The sequence below is a fragment of the Lepidochelys kempii genome, unplaced genomic scaffold (assembly GCF_965140265.1).
Source record: "Lepidochelys kempii isolate rLepKem1 unplaced genomic scaffold, rLepKem1.hap2 scaffold_61, whole genome shotgun sequence".
Lineage (NCBI taxonomy): Eukaryota > Metazoa > Chordata > Testudines > Cheloniidae > Lepidochelys > Lepidochelys kempii.
In genome coordinates, this window is record NW_027333641.1 from 199,374 (window position 1) to 213,327 (window position 13,954).

The 13,954-nt window shown below is 55.0% G+C and overlaps 1 protein-coding gene across 2 annotated transcripts in view; it reads left to right on the plus strand.

The window, feature by feature from the left end:
- The window catches only part of DCHS1 (dachsous cadherin-related 1), a 120,795-nt gene that overhangs the window by 81,683 nt on the left and 25,158 nt on the right, over nucleotides 1-13,954 (plus strand). For both annotated transcript variants that reach the window (XM_073327118.1, XM_073327119.1), the window contains 5 exons: nucleotides 109-348; nucleotides 986-1,111; nucleotides 1,503-1,712; nucleotides 2,566-3,429; nucleotides 12,131-12,244. In XM_073327118.1, coding sequence (XP_073183219.1) covers nucleotides 109-348; nucleotides 986-1,111; nucleotides 1,503-1,712; nucleotides 2,566-3,429; nucleotides 12,131-12,244 — 1,554 coding nt within the window. The remainder of the gene's footprint in view (nucleotides 1-108; nucleotides 349-985; nucleotides 1,112-1,502; nucleotides 1,713-2,565; nucleotides 3,430-12,130; nucleotides 12,245-13,954) is intronic.

A 13,954-nucleotide genomic window follows, 5' to 3' on the forward strand; every position in this document is an offset into this window, starting at 1 on the left:
TAGTGCTGCGGGGCACCAAGCATGGAGCCTGACCTCAGTGACCCTGGCTCAGCCCAGCTCCCTGTGACTCCTCTGTCCCAGGCTCAGTCTGTCCTGGTGTCTCCCCAGGTGCCCTCTCCATTGTGCGGACTCTGAACCGGGAGGAGATATCCCAGCACAACCTGACAGTGGTGGCCATGGACCACGGCTTCCCGCGCCGCTCGTCCACGCAGTTGCTGACAGTGCTGGTGCTGGACGTTAATGATGAGGCACCTGCCTTCGAGAAGGCTGAGTATGAGGCCAGTGTCATGGAGAATCTGCCAGCAGGCAGCCCCGTGCTGCAGCTGCTGGCCACAGACTGCGACCTGGGTGAGAGCCTTGGGGCTGGAACAGGTGGCCCTCGGGGAGGGAGGTTGGCTGGGTCAAAGCTGCGCCAAAGGCATTGGCCCAGGGGCTGAAGAATACGTGATCACCACAGGCCTTCCCCTGCTCCTCATCTGCCAAGGCAGTATCCAGGGAGCCCCAGGGTTGGGCGCCTTACCTGCGGGAGATGAGAGAGCCAGTCCCTGAGCATTGAGGGGCATCGGAGATTGGAGCCCTGTCACACTAGACCCACACAGATCCATGTCACAATTGCCGTCGTCCCCACAGTGTGGCCTGGCCCTGAGGGACTGTCACCAAGCAGCAGTCCCTCCCCACCCTCTCCTCCAACTGACCCCCAGCCTGCCCAGGTCCCCTTAGCCTGGCCACAGCTGTCTCCTTTCCTCAGCCTTCCTGACATCTCCACTTCTGCCCCTTCCCTCCTGCCTCTAGGGGTCTTTCCCCACCCAGCCCCCACACTGCTCCCTTGTGGGGAAAGGGAAGGGAGCATGGCCTGGGGCGGGTGGGAGGAGGCACAGTGGGTGCAGAGGCCTGGGACAGGCAAGTGGAAAGAGGGCCTGGTCCTGGGACCATTGCAGGAGCTGTCTGCACTTACCCCTTCAGACCAGAGGTTTCTCTTTTGCAGGGGCCAATGGGCATGTGTCATATGGGGGCCTCTCTGGGAGTCCCTTCTCCATCCACCCACAGACTGGGCTTGTCACCACCATGCGCTCCCTGGACCGGGAGAGGCGGGAGCAGCACATGCTAACAGGTATGGCCAGACCTGGGGGTTGGGCTTGGGTGGGGAAGGTGCTGTATGGGAAGTGGAGAGTGGCAGTGAGGGTAGCAGGGACTAAGGGGAGGAGATGGGAGGGGGTCCAGCTGTGCTCCCAGCTGGCATGGACATCAGCATGTTTGCTGGAGGAAGGAGGTGTATTGTGTGGGGCAAAGAAAGGGAGTGGGGAATGTTCAGGTTTTGATGTAAGAGTGTTGGGTGGGTGAGGCAGGAAGGGAGGGGGACAGGAGAGTGGAGGGACCCAGATTGGGCACAGGGTGCGGGCTGGGGGAGATGGGCCATGGTGGAGCTGCTCCTTGCAGGCGGTGGGTGTGGTCCTATGGGTGGCACCTAGGGTCTCCAGGACCCCCTCCCTCTCTTCCCACAGTCTATGCCCAGGATGGTGGCCTGCCCCCCAACCTGGCCAAAGTGACAGTGCGGATCTTGGTGGGAGATGAAAACGACCATGCCCCGCGCTTCGAGAGCGAGTCCTGCTCCTTGGAGGTGCCCGAGAACCAGAGCCGCGTGGCGCTCTACACTCTGCGGGCCACAGACTTGGATGCGGGCGAGAATGGGCGTCTGGAATACCATGTGATGGGTGAGGGCCACCGGGCACATGGCTCACGCTGTGCTGGTGCTCCCCCTTCTGACCCCAGCTCCCACATGGGGGTCCTTCGCTGAGACCATTGGCATGAGCAGCAATCCCCCATCTGCCATGTGTGCTGCAGCCCCTGCGGCATGGGGTACAATCCACACTGGCTTGGTTCTGTGCCAGGCAAGGCATGGCTCTTGACTGCTGCCCCTCCGAGGACCTCAGTAGAGTGTGCCTCCAGGGTTGTGAACACTGGCTGCAGTTGCTCCTCCTGGGGCCTCCCCGGTCCTCTCCTATCTGTTCCTGCTGAATCTGTATCGGGGGGGTCGGGCTGAGGTTTGCACACAGCTCTGTGGTGAGGTCTCTGCAGCACCAGTCATCTGGGCCAGGTCAAAGCCCTCAAGCTATGGCTGGTTCTGGTGCCTCGTTCTTGGGGCTCTTGGGGGCTAGTTGAGTGCTGTTCGATGGCAGGAAGAGTGGTTGTGGGGCATGCTGGGATGGGGCTACACTGTACATGCTGTTTGGGTTTGCCACTTCTACTCTGCACTGGGGTAGTGTTTGCCACTGAGGTGGTGCCAGTTGTGGGCCATTTTCTGTGCAATTCAGAGGAGAGAGACCCCATCCTGTTTGCACCATGGCTCCCTGCCTGCAGGGGTCTGTCTGCAGAACTACAGGGGCCATATCAGGGAAGGTCCATCATTCCCATCCCCCTCCCACTGGGCAGTATCAGGAAATGTCACTTGCTCCCACTCCCCCTCTGAGCCATATCGGGAGGGTTCCTTGCTCCCATTACCCCCCCCCACCCCAGCTCCCAGGCCATATCAGGGAGGTTCTCTCATTCCCATCTCTTCTCTCCCAGATGGAGACCCTGCCCAGGATTTCAGCCTGGACCCTGCTTCTGGTGTGTTCTCCACCTCGCGCAGCCTGGACCGAGAGCTGGTGGCCTCTTACCGTCTGACTGTGGTGGCACGAGACCACGGCACACCCCAGCGCAGTGCCACCATGTCTCTGAATGTGCGGGTGCTGGACCTCAATGACAATGCACCGCACTTTGCGCAGGCAGCCTACACTGTGGAGGTGCCTGAGGACCTGGCTGTCGGGGCACTGGTCCTGCAGCTGGTGGCACTGGACCCAGATGAGGGCACCAATGGGCAGGTCTCCTACTACCTGGGCAATGAGTCGCTGGGCATGTTCCAGGTGGAACCACAGAGCGGGCTCATCACCAGTGCCCAGGCCTTGGATCGTGAGCGCCGCCCGATTTACAGCTTCCTGGCCAAAGCCGTGGACTCGGCACCCTGGGAGCCCAAGAGCGCGGTCGTGCGTGTCACAGTCGTCGTGCGGGACATCAACGACCATGCACCTGCCTTCCTGTACAGCCCACTCTCCGTCAATCTCTCCCGCCACACGCCACCTAAGCAGGTGGTGGCCACTATGCGGGCTGAGGACAAAGACGCAGGTGCCAACGCCTCCATTCTGTACCGGTTTGCCACACACAACCCCAGCTTCGCCATCAATTCCTACACTGGCGCCATCCAGTTGCTGCAGCCCCTAGGCTCTCTCAGCCAGCGCCAGCGCACCCTTTTCATCCTGGCCACCGACTTGGGCCAACCAGCCCTCTCCTCCACCGGCGTGGTGGTGATCTACCTGCAGGAAGAGAGCTACCAGGGCGTGCGCTTCCCCCGCAGCACCAGAGACGTAGCCATACCTGAGAATGCCGCCACAGGTAGTGCCACCAGCCAGACAGGGCACAGGGTGAACAGTGCGGGGCTGGGCAGGAAACGGCCAGGATCTAGGGATAGGCACTGGGTGCCAGGGATAACAGGGAACGGCTGGGAGCTGGGGATGGGAACTGGGTGCCAGGGATAACAGGGAACGGCCGGGAGCCGGGGATGGGAGCTGGGTGCCAAGGGTAGCAGGGAACAGCCGGGAGCCGGGGAGGGAACTGGGTGCCAGGGGTAACAGGGAAGGGCTGGGCTCTGGGGATGGGAGCTGTGTGCCAGGGTAACAGGGAACAGCTGGGAGCTGGGGATGGGAACTGGGTTGCAGGGGTAACAGAGAACGACCGGGAGCCAGGGATGGGAGCTGGGTGCCAGGGGTATCAGGGAACGGCCGGGAGCCGGGAAGGGAACTGGGTGCCAGGGGTAACAGGGAAGGGCCGGGCTCTGGGTATGGGAACTGGGCGCCAGGGGTAACAGAGAACAACCGGGAGCCGGGGATGGGAGCTGGGTGCCAAGGGTAGCAGGGAACGGCCGGGAGCTGGGGATGGGAACTGCGTGCCAGGGATAACAGGGAACGGCTGGGAGCTGGGGATGGGAACTGGGTGCCAAGGGAACTGGGGAACAGTGGGGCACCAGGGACACTGGGGAGCAGCAAAATCTGGAGTGGGGCAGTGGAAGTAACTGGGTACAGCAGGGTGCTCGGACAGGGAGACTGGGGGAAACAGGAAAGTGGAGCGCTAGGGGTATTGCATGGGGTGCCATGGATTCCCAGGATCAGTGCTACACCCCTAGCTTTGGAACCATCTCTAGGAGGAATGTGCCAGACCGCCAAGGGGTCTCACTCTTCCTGCAGGATGTGCCACATGGCCTCACCACTGCTTCACACTGGAGCTCTGAGACTTCAGCACTCCTCTTCACACTGTGAGCTCTGTGCAGTGAGTCCAAGTGAGACAGACTCCGGATAGAGTATGTGCACTCTGCAGGGATCAGTGCACCTCACCCAGCATTGCCATGACACACACACAGCGTTGTCAAAACAGTCAGGTTCATTAGTCAGTGGCGCACAGCACCAGAAGCCCTGACGTTAGCCCATAGAACTGAAGGGGAAAGCACAGGCCATCCTGGTCATCCCAGAGCCCAGCCATGCTGGAGTGAGTCCCATTGTTCAAGTTTTGTGTGTCTTTCCATCTGACTTCACGTTTAGACTCCAGGTGAGAGCCGCAACTCCTTCCAGAAGCCAATTCTTCTCCCCGCCAGCTCACACCTTCCTGTCCTTTGTTCTTGAGTCCAGGAATGTTACTCAGCTTCCCTGTTGGGAGGTGGGGAAATCCATCTCCCTCTGGGTCATTGTTTTCTAGTTGTCCATGTCTTGGTGACTGGGTTTTCCATTGTCTTAACTCTTCCACTGGTATGGGGGTCAAGGCCCAGACCATCAGCTGACGCCCACACCTATGTCTGTTAGCCTGCCCTGGAAGCATTCCTTTTCCACCCCACTGGGTAACAATGCAGCATACAGGATAAACTGAGGCACACATAGAATTCATAAAAATATTACCAAAAATTGCCACTGCACGTCCCTTCCCCATTCGAGCCTGCCCTGCGCTTTGCCTTCTGCCTGCACTGTGGAAGTTCAGGTTCCCGGTTTCATGGCAAGGTATCAGCTATACCATTTTCACTCCGATTAACATGAATCACTTCAATATCATAATCTTGGAGGGTCAAACTCCAGCTTAGAAGTTTGGCATTAAACCCTTTCATTTCATGCAGCACGTCAGAGCGGAGTGGTCAGTGAGCCTTTCCCAAAAGGACAGCACATAGTCCTCCACCAGTTGCCCTTCGAGGGAGGCCTTCTACTCCCACTCATCCCTTATCATGTCCAGTGGTCCCCTCACTCTCCTCCCACACAGCAATTCAAAAAGGGAGATCCCTGTAGATTTCTGGGGCACTTCCCTATAAGCAAACAGCAAACACTTATCTGAGTCCTGCTGATGCTGGTCCATAAAAGTCCTCAACACTATCTTCAGGATCCTATTAAACATCGCCACCAGCCTGTTGGACTGAGGGTGATGAGAAGAGGCCCAGGTGTGCTGGACCCCCAGTTTCTCCCACAAGCTGACATGACATTGGACCCCTGGTCTGTAAAGACCTCCCGGGTGAACCCCACTCTGCTGAAGATAGTCAGCAGCGTGTCTGCCTCAATGGAGGACAGAGCCACTGCCCCTGGGTGGCGGGTAGCGCAATCAACCACAATCAGAATGTATTTCTTCTCTGCCCGGGTTGCCTTGCTAAGGGTCCCCACTATCGCCACCTTCTGAAAAGGTTCCCTTATGATGGGCAATGATCTCAGCACTGCTTTATACTTAACCCCATCCTCTGGCAGGGGTCACAGGACCTGCAGTACTATTTGACTGTGTCAAAGACTCCAGGCCAGTAGCCTTTGCTGGGTGTGCTATGTCCCCTGATGTCCTGAGAGGATATCGTGGGCCAGGTACAATAGTTTGCAGTGGTACCTCTGGGGAATCAACAGCTGCCTCCTGATCCCCGCAAGGTTCAATTTTCCCAGTGGGAACTGATTCCTGGTACAGGAATCTTTTCTCCCACCGGAATGTGTCCCTGCCGTACTCCTTAAGGGATTTTACAGTGCTGTGGTCAGCTGTGGCCCTCAGCTTCTCCAAGGAGGGAATCCTTCTGCAGTTCAGTCTGAAATTCAACTCCTGGGTAGTGAGTGTGACCTGTCCCTCTTTGCTGTTAGGGGCTGGAGTCACAGCAACCTTTGGAGTCACAGCTGTGCCTCGGTTTCTAGTCTAACCTCCTAGACAGTGATGACCCTAGATGACCCTTGTAGTCCCTTCTAATCCCATGGTTCTATGTTAATAGAATCATAGACTATCAGGGTTGGAAGGGACCTCAGGAGGTCATCTAGTCCAACCCCCTGCTCAAAGCAGGACCAATCCCCAACTAAATCATCCCAGCCAGGTCTTTTTCAAGCCTGACCTTAAAAACCTCTAAGGAAGGAGATTCCACCACCTCCCTAGGTAACCCGTTCCAGTGCTTCACCACTATCCTAGTGAAAAAGTTTTTCCTAATAATCAACCTAAATCTCCCCCACTGCAACTTGAGACCATTACTCCTTGTTCTGTCATCTGGTACCACTGAGAACAGTCTAGAGCCATCCTCTTTGGAACCCCCTTTCAGGTAAATGAAAGCAGCTATCAAATCCCCCTTCATTCTTCTCTTCCGCAGACTAAACAATCCCAGTTCCCTCAGCCTCTCCTCATAAGTCATGTATTCCAGTCCCCTAATCATTTTTGTTGCCCTCCGCTGGACGTTTTCCAATTTTTCCACATCCCTCTTGTAGTGTGGGGCCCAAAACTGGACACAGTACTCCAGATGAGGCCTCACCAATGTCGAAGAGAGGGGAACGATCACATCCCTCGATCTGCTGGCAGTGCCCCTACTTATACATCCCAAAATGCCATTGGCCTTCTTGGCAACAATGGCACACTGTTGACTCATATCCAGCTTCTCGTCCACTATAACCCCTAGATCCTTTTTGGCAGAACTGCTGCTTAGCCATTTGGTCCCTAGTCTGTAGGGCTGTATGGGATTCTTCCGTCCTAAGTGCAGGACTCTGCACTTGTCCTTGTTGAACCTCATCAGATTTCTTTTGGCCCAATCCTCTAATTTGTGTAGGTCCCTCTGTATCCTATCCCTACCCTCAAGCGTATCTACCTCTCCCCCCAGTTTAGTTCCCCACCTCAGGACAAAGTCTCAGGCTCAGCCCCATCCCAGGTAGCATATTCCCCCAAAGTGGAGGCTGATTAGCCCCATGCTTGGTAGTCCAGGACCCTGGGTCAGGGTAGTGCTCTTTGGCTCTGGAAAGAACCAGGATGCTCTCTGCACCATCCGGCCATCATCCAGATCATTTGCCATCAGCACCTTCACTGGTAGATGATCCTGAGCCCCAGCCTCTTTGTGCCCTTCCTTGGCACCCCTATTTCAGGGATATCTTCACTACAGCACCTCACTGTATCTGAACACCCCTCCTCATCGCCAGCTAGTCAATGGGCACAAACTGATCCAGGGCCACCACATTGGGCCATGCCAGAGTCACCTCAGCACCTGTGTCCTGGTACCCCTGGGCCCTCCTCCCATCCACCTCTCTGCCACATCGGGCCATGCCAGAGTCACCTCAGCACCTGTGTCCTGGTACCCCTGGGCCCTCCTCCCATCCACCTCTCTGGGGATGATATGGTGATGGCTGCCCGGTACACACCCTGTGAGTTGGATTCACTGGGTCGTGTGGGTTGACAGCAGAGGCCTGAACATCACACCCTGTAGATGGGCTGACCTGGAGGCCTCCTCCCCCCGAGCCACAGGTACACTGTCAGCCCTGGCAACCTGAGGATCTGGCCTTCCTTCCAGCTGGGCTTGCCCCAAGTTAACCCTTCGTTTGGCTACTGTTTCATTAACCCTTGGCAGTTTTGCCCACCTATGCCCTGTTTTCCAACAAACATTACATTTCAGGGCCTGAGCTCACATGGAGAGGGCTACCACATCAGCTGTCACCCTGGTTTGGATTTGCTCATGTCCCACTTCTGGAGCACCCCTGTGTAACCACCAGGTCCCAGATCTGGGCCAATCCCTTTGGATTTCTTTTCATACCCGGGCCTTCTGTCGACAAATTCATCTGCCAACCAGCCTGCAAGGTGGGGAGTCCCGGCGGTGCTTACCTGGGGCAGCTCCAAGGAAGCATCTGGCAGGTCCCTCTGGCTCCTAGGGGCGGGGGAGCATAGCTGGGGGGGAGCAGAGGGAGCGGCCGCTCCCGCCACTGATCACATCAAAAGTGGCGCTTTAAGTGCCGACTCCATGGGTGCTCCGGAGCTGGAGCACCCATGGGGAATATTTGGTGGGTGCAGAGCACCCACCAGCAGCTCCCTGCCCCACACCCAGCCCCAGCTCACCACACCTCCACTCCACCTCCTCCCCTGAACGTGCCGCCCCGCTCTGCTTCTCCGCCCCAACCCCCGCTTCCTGCCAATCAGCTGTTTGCACTGGAAGCCGGTGAGGGGGGGAGTTGAGAAGCAAGCGGCGGCTTCGCGCTCAGGCATAGGGAAATGGAGGCGGAGCAGAGGTGAGCTGGGGTGGGGGGGCGCGGGGAGGGCCGCCCACACCGCAGCAGGTAACCCCGGGGTGGGGGGGGCGCACAGGGGAACCACTCCCCACCCCAGCTCACCTCCGCCACCCTCGGCCTGAGCGCAAAGCCGCCGCCTGCTTCTGAGCCCTCCCAGGCTTCCCGTGCGAACTGCTGATTTGCAGGAAGCCGGGGGGGGGCGGGGCAGAGAAGCAGAGCGGGGTGGCGCGTTCAGGGGAGGAGGTGGAGGCGGAGCAGAGGTGAGCTGGGGCTGGGCGCAGGGCGGGGAGCTGCCAGTGGGTGCTCTGCACCCACCAAATTTTCCCCGTGGGTGCTCCAGCCCCGGAATACCCACGGAGTTGGCACCTAAGGCGCCGCTTTTGGCTGGTTGTTAAATTTAGAAGCCCTTTTTAGAGTCGGTTGTCCCTCACGGGACAGCCGGCTCTAAAAGGTCTTCTAAATTTAACAAGTGGTTCTAGCGAACCAGTACGAACAAGTGGTTCTACTGAACCGGAGCAAACCGGCTCCAGCTCACCACTGACCTTATCCCATTAGTGGAGAGATTCTCCCAGCAGGGCGGTGGCAACCATATATGTCGTACCCTGAGTCTTTTACACCCAAAACCTTTTCCTGTGAGCCTCAGGTGTCAACTGAACTTAAGCGTCTCTCACCTGGAGTCTGACGAAGGAGGTCAGATGGAGAGACACACACAACTTGAACAAAGGGGTTCACTACAGCTTGGCTGGGCGCTGGGCTGACCAGGATAGTATGTGCTTTAACCTTCATTTCTCTGGGCTTATCTAAGGGCTTCCTGTGCTGTGTACCACTGACTAATAAATCCAATTGCTGTGACAATGCTGTTTGGGTGTGAGTGCAAGCGCTTGGTGAGGTGCATTAATCTCTGCAGAGTGGACAAGTCTCTACCAGGAGTCTGTCTCAGTGAGACTTGCTGAACAGAGCTTACGGTGTGAAGTAGGAGTGCTGCAGCCCCAGAGGTCCAGTCTAAGGAGGTTGTGAGGCCGCATGGCTAACCCTGAAGGAAGAGTGAGACCCCTGGGGAGGGTGGTCTGGCACACTAACAGGCATCAGTATTGAGGAACTGCAGGGTGCTAGGGGCACATGGGGCAAGAGGAAACAGCAGAGTTCTAGAAGTGGGGCACAGGCTTCTGGGAGGGGGACATGGGGTAACTGGGAACAAGGAGGACTGGGTGCAGGGTCACAGGGCTCTGGGGTAGCTGGAAAGAGTGAGATTCTGGGGACAGGGCATGGGGCACTGGGGTACTTGGGGAAGGGACACAGGACACCAGGATAACTGGGAACAGTGGGGGACTGGGGACAGGGACATAGGTTAGCACACTAGCCTTGGACTTGGGAGACCTGGTTTCAGTTCCCTGCTTGGTTATAGGATTCCCATGTGATCTTAGGCAAGTCCCATGAACCAGGCCACAGCGACATTCTGCAGCACAGTCTCTAGGCCTCCATTCCAATCTGTGCAGGGAGGGTAATAGGATGCTAGGGGCAGATTTGGGTTGTTGGAGCACAGATGTCCCAGGCAGCTCAGTGGAGCTCTAGGGACATAACTGGGGCAACAGTAGGGTCAGAGGGGGGTTTGTGACGGGTTACCCCCACTTTGGGGTGCCACTTGATGTGCTGGGGTCCCACTGAACGTGCCTGTTCCACCAGCCTGGATTCCCTCACCCTGTCCTGCAGTGCCAGGCAGCCGCGTAGCTGGGTGGAGGGAACAGGGGGAGCGATCCAAAAAAAAGGCGTCACCCGCTCCAGGGGCGGACCCTCACTCACTCCGGGTGTCTTCGGCGGCACTGAAGGTCCCGCCCCCAAGGTGCTGCCAAAGACCCAGAGCGCCGCCAAGTGAGTAAAAGTGCTGCAGTGGGTGGCGCCTTTTTTTTGGATCGCTCCCCCTGTTCCCTCAACGGGAGAAAATTTAAAAGGCCCCACGACATTGACAAGGCGCCGCTTTGTGCTCAGTGGCAGAGCGGCCGCTGCCCCGCTCCCCCCCTAGCTGCGCCACTGGTGCCAGGCCCTCAAGCCTTCTCTAGCACACACACAGGTAGGACCACACCCAGCTGCAAAAAGACACAGACACTGCGATCAGCTCTGCATGGGAAGACTCAGCTCGGGGATTGCCCAGCAGTCAAGTGCACACCCCCTCTGGAGTGTAAACCCAAAATTGTATTGTCTTGCGCTGCTCCTGGAAATTCGCTCCCTCCCTCAATGTGGAGGAAGATATGCACAGCTCCCCTCCCTCCCCCAGTTATGAATTGTACAGACTGGGTTTTAGAAAACAAAACAAGTTTATTAACTAGAAAGGATAGATTTTAAGTGATTATAAGGGATAGCAAGTTTCAGAGTAAGGGATAGCAAACAGATCAAAGTAGATTACTGAGCAAATAAAGCAAACACACAAACTAAGCTTAATACACTGAAGAAACTGGCTACAAGTAGTAATTTCTCACTCTAAATGTTGTTTTAAGCAGGTTGCAGAGGTTCTTGCAAACAAACTTCTTTTGCTTGCAGCTTAGAATTCCAGATATTCCTTTCACAGGCCAGACACCTTCTAGCCTGGGTCCGTTCTTCCCCAGTTCAGTTTCAGGTGTTTTAGCAATCATCTTGGGTGGGGATTCAGTGAAGAATAGACCCTGATTAACTCACTCCCCAGCCTTAAATAGGATATACGTGTGGCCGGAATCCTTTGTTTCCCAGTTTGATCCCCACCCCCTACTAGTGGAAAAATACCAGCAGTCCAAGATGATGTCCAGTACCAGGTGACATGATCACATGATCCTGCAGTGTCAAAGCAGCATCCCAGGAAGGTGGGAGATTAGCATCTTCAAAGACCTGTTCTCCCTAATGGTTTATAGACTAACCCGCCAGACTGATTGCATTTTGTCTGGTGGGTGTTCCCAAGGTGCAAACACTTTTGCAATTGATTCATAGTCAATATTCCTAACTTCAGATACAGACATGATACATGCATACAAATAGGATAATCACATTCAGTAAATCATAACCTTTCTAATGATATCTCACATGACCCATCTTGCATGAAACACATCTTAGTTATCCCATATTCATATCATAACAGTATCTCTATGAAGAATATGGGGCGTAGTGTCACAGGGTTAGTAGGGTTAAAGTGGGTTCCAAGGAGGCAGTGCTGAGGGCATCAGTTGGGAGCATGGCGGGGGGGTCATTGGGGCTCCAGGGGTGGCTCAGACATACAGACTGATCACAGTGAGCCAAGGACGTAACCCAGGCTTCTGCCTCTCACCTTACCCACTATCCTCTGCTCCCCTGCCCCCAGAGGCAGGGATAGAACCCAGTCGTCCTGGCTCCCAGGCACCCCCACACATACACTCTAACCCACTCAATCTCTCTCCAGATGACAGTGGCAGTCCCCGGGGTTGTCTCAAGGATTTGCCAGCGTCCCCCAGGAGCCATGTGGTTTTGTTCATACACGCACACACCTACGTTCTCTCCCGACTCTCTTCATCACTTCCCCTCTTTCTGGGGGTGTCACTGTGACACTTATGCTGTATTCACTCTCCTCCAAGGCACCGTGGTGGTGAGCATCCAGGCCATGCACGCAGGGGGCTCCTCGGGACACATCACCTACAGCATCGTGAGTGGCAATGAAAAGAATGCTTTCCGCATCCAGCCCAGCTCAGGTACGGGGAGAAGGAGGGAACACAGGAGTGGTACTGCACCCTTATGGAGAAGCGTAAATGGAGTGATCTGCAGGGCTCCCCAAGGCCCTGTCTTTGTGTAGGCCTGCCTGCTTGCCTGCACATCTGCCTGGCCCACTCCAGCTGGAAACCCCTAGGCCAGGAGACAAGGCCTTCTGTGCAGCAGCTGACTTCATCCCACACAGCATTCGTGCTAATTCTTTATCAGACACAATCCCAACGTAGCCCATATGAAATAGATTCAAACAGGCTAGCGGAGAAATCTTAAAAGTAATGGTAAGCAGGGACTCCTCATCCAGAGAGATGTTTGTAGTGGGGTTCTGCAAGTATCTGTTCACAGCCCAGTGCTATTCAATATCTTCATCATTCCTCCATTTCTGGAAGAAAATACAAAGTAACTGCTGAGAGAATAGGCAGGCAACACAAAAATTGGTGGAGTGGTAAATAATGGTGGGGACAGGTCAGTGCTACAGAGCGACTTGGATCACTAGTAAGGTGAGCTTATTTGCACAACATGTTATTTAATGCAGCCAATACTCGGTCATCCTTCTAGGCATAAAGGATGCAAAGCAGTGATGGTGAGCATATCTGATGTGAATCGTGGCAAGCTGGAGTGTACACCTATCCTGCACTAGCCTGCTGCGCACTAAGTGTCCATGTGGACTCTGCTGCTGCGCACTAAACGTTCTCTTGTGCTCTTTGATTAACCCTGCTGTAAAACGGGAGTAGAACAAAGTGCATTAGGGAATGGGTAGTGTGGAGCAGGCTAGTGCGGGGTAGATTCAGAAAAGGAGTACTTGTGGCATCTTAGAGACTAACAAATTTATTTGAGCATAAGCTTTTGTGAGCTACAGCTCACTTCATCGGATGCATGCTGTGGAAAATACAGTAGGGAGATTTTATGTACACAGAGAACATGAAACAATGGGTGTTACCATACACACTGTAATGAGAGTGATCAGGTAAGGTGAGCTATTACCAGCAGGAGAGAAAAAAACCTTTTGTAATGATAATCAAGGTGGGCCATTTCCAGCAGTTGACAAGAACATGTGAGGAACAGCAGGGGGGGAAAATAAACATGGGGAAATAGTTTTACTTTGTGTAATGACCCATCCGCTCCCAGTTTTTATTCAAGCCGAATTTAATAGTGTCAGTTTACAAATTAATTCCAATTCAGCAGTCTCTTGTTAGAGTCTGTTTTTGAAGTTTTTTTGTTGTAATATTGCAACTTTTAGGTCTGTAACTGAGTGACCAGAGAGATTGAAGTGTTCTCCGACTGGTTTTTGAATGTTATAATTCTTGACGTCTGATTTCTGTCCATTTATTCTTTTATGTAGAGACTGTCCGGTTTTGCCAATGTATAGGGCAGAGGGGCATTGCTGGCACATGATGGCATATATCACATTGGTAGATGTGGAGATGAATGAGCCTTTGATAGTGTGGCTGATGTGATTAGGCCCTATGATGGTGTCCCCTGAATAGATATGTGGACACAGTTGGCAACGGGCTTTGTTGTGTTTTTGTTGTGTAGTGTGTAGTTGCTGGTGAGTATTTGCTTCAGGCTGGGGGCCTGTCTGTAAGCAAGAACTGGCTTGTCTCCCAAGATCTGTGAGAGTGATGGGTCGTCCTTCAGGATAGGTTGTAGATCCTTGATGATGCGTTGGAGAGGTTCTAGTTGGGGGCTGAAGGTGA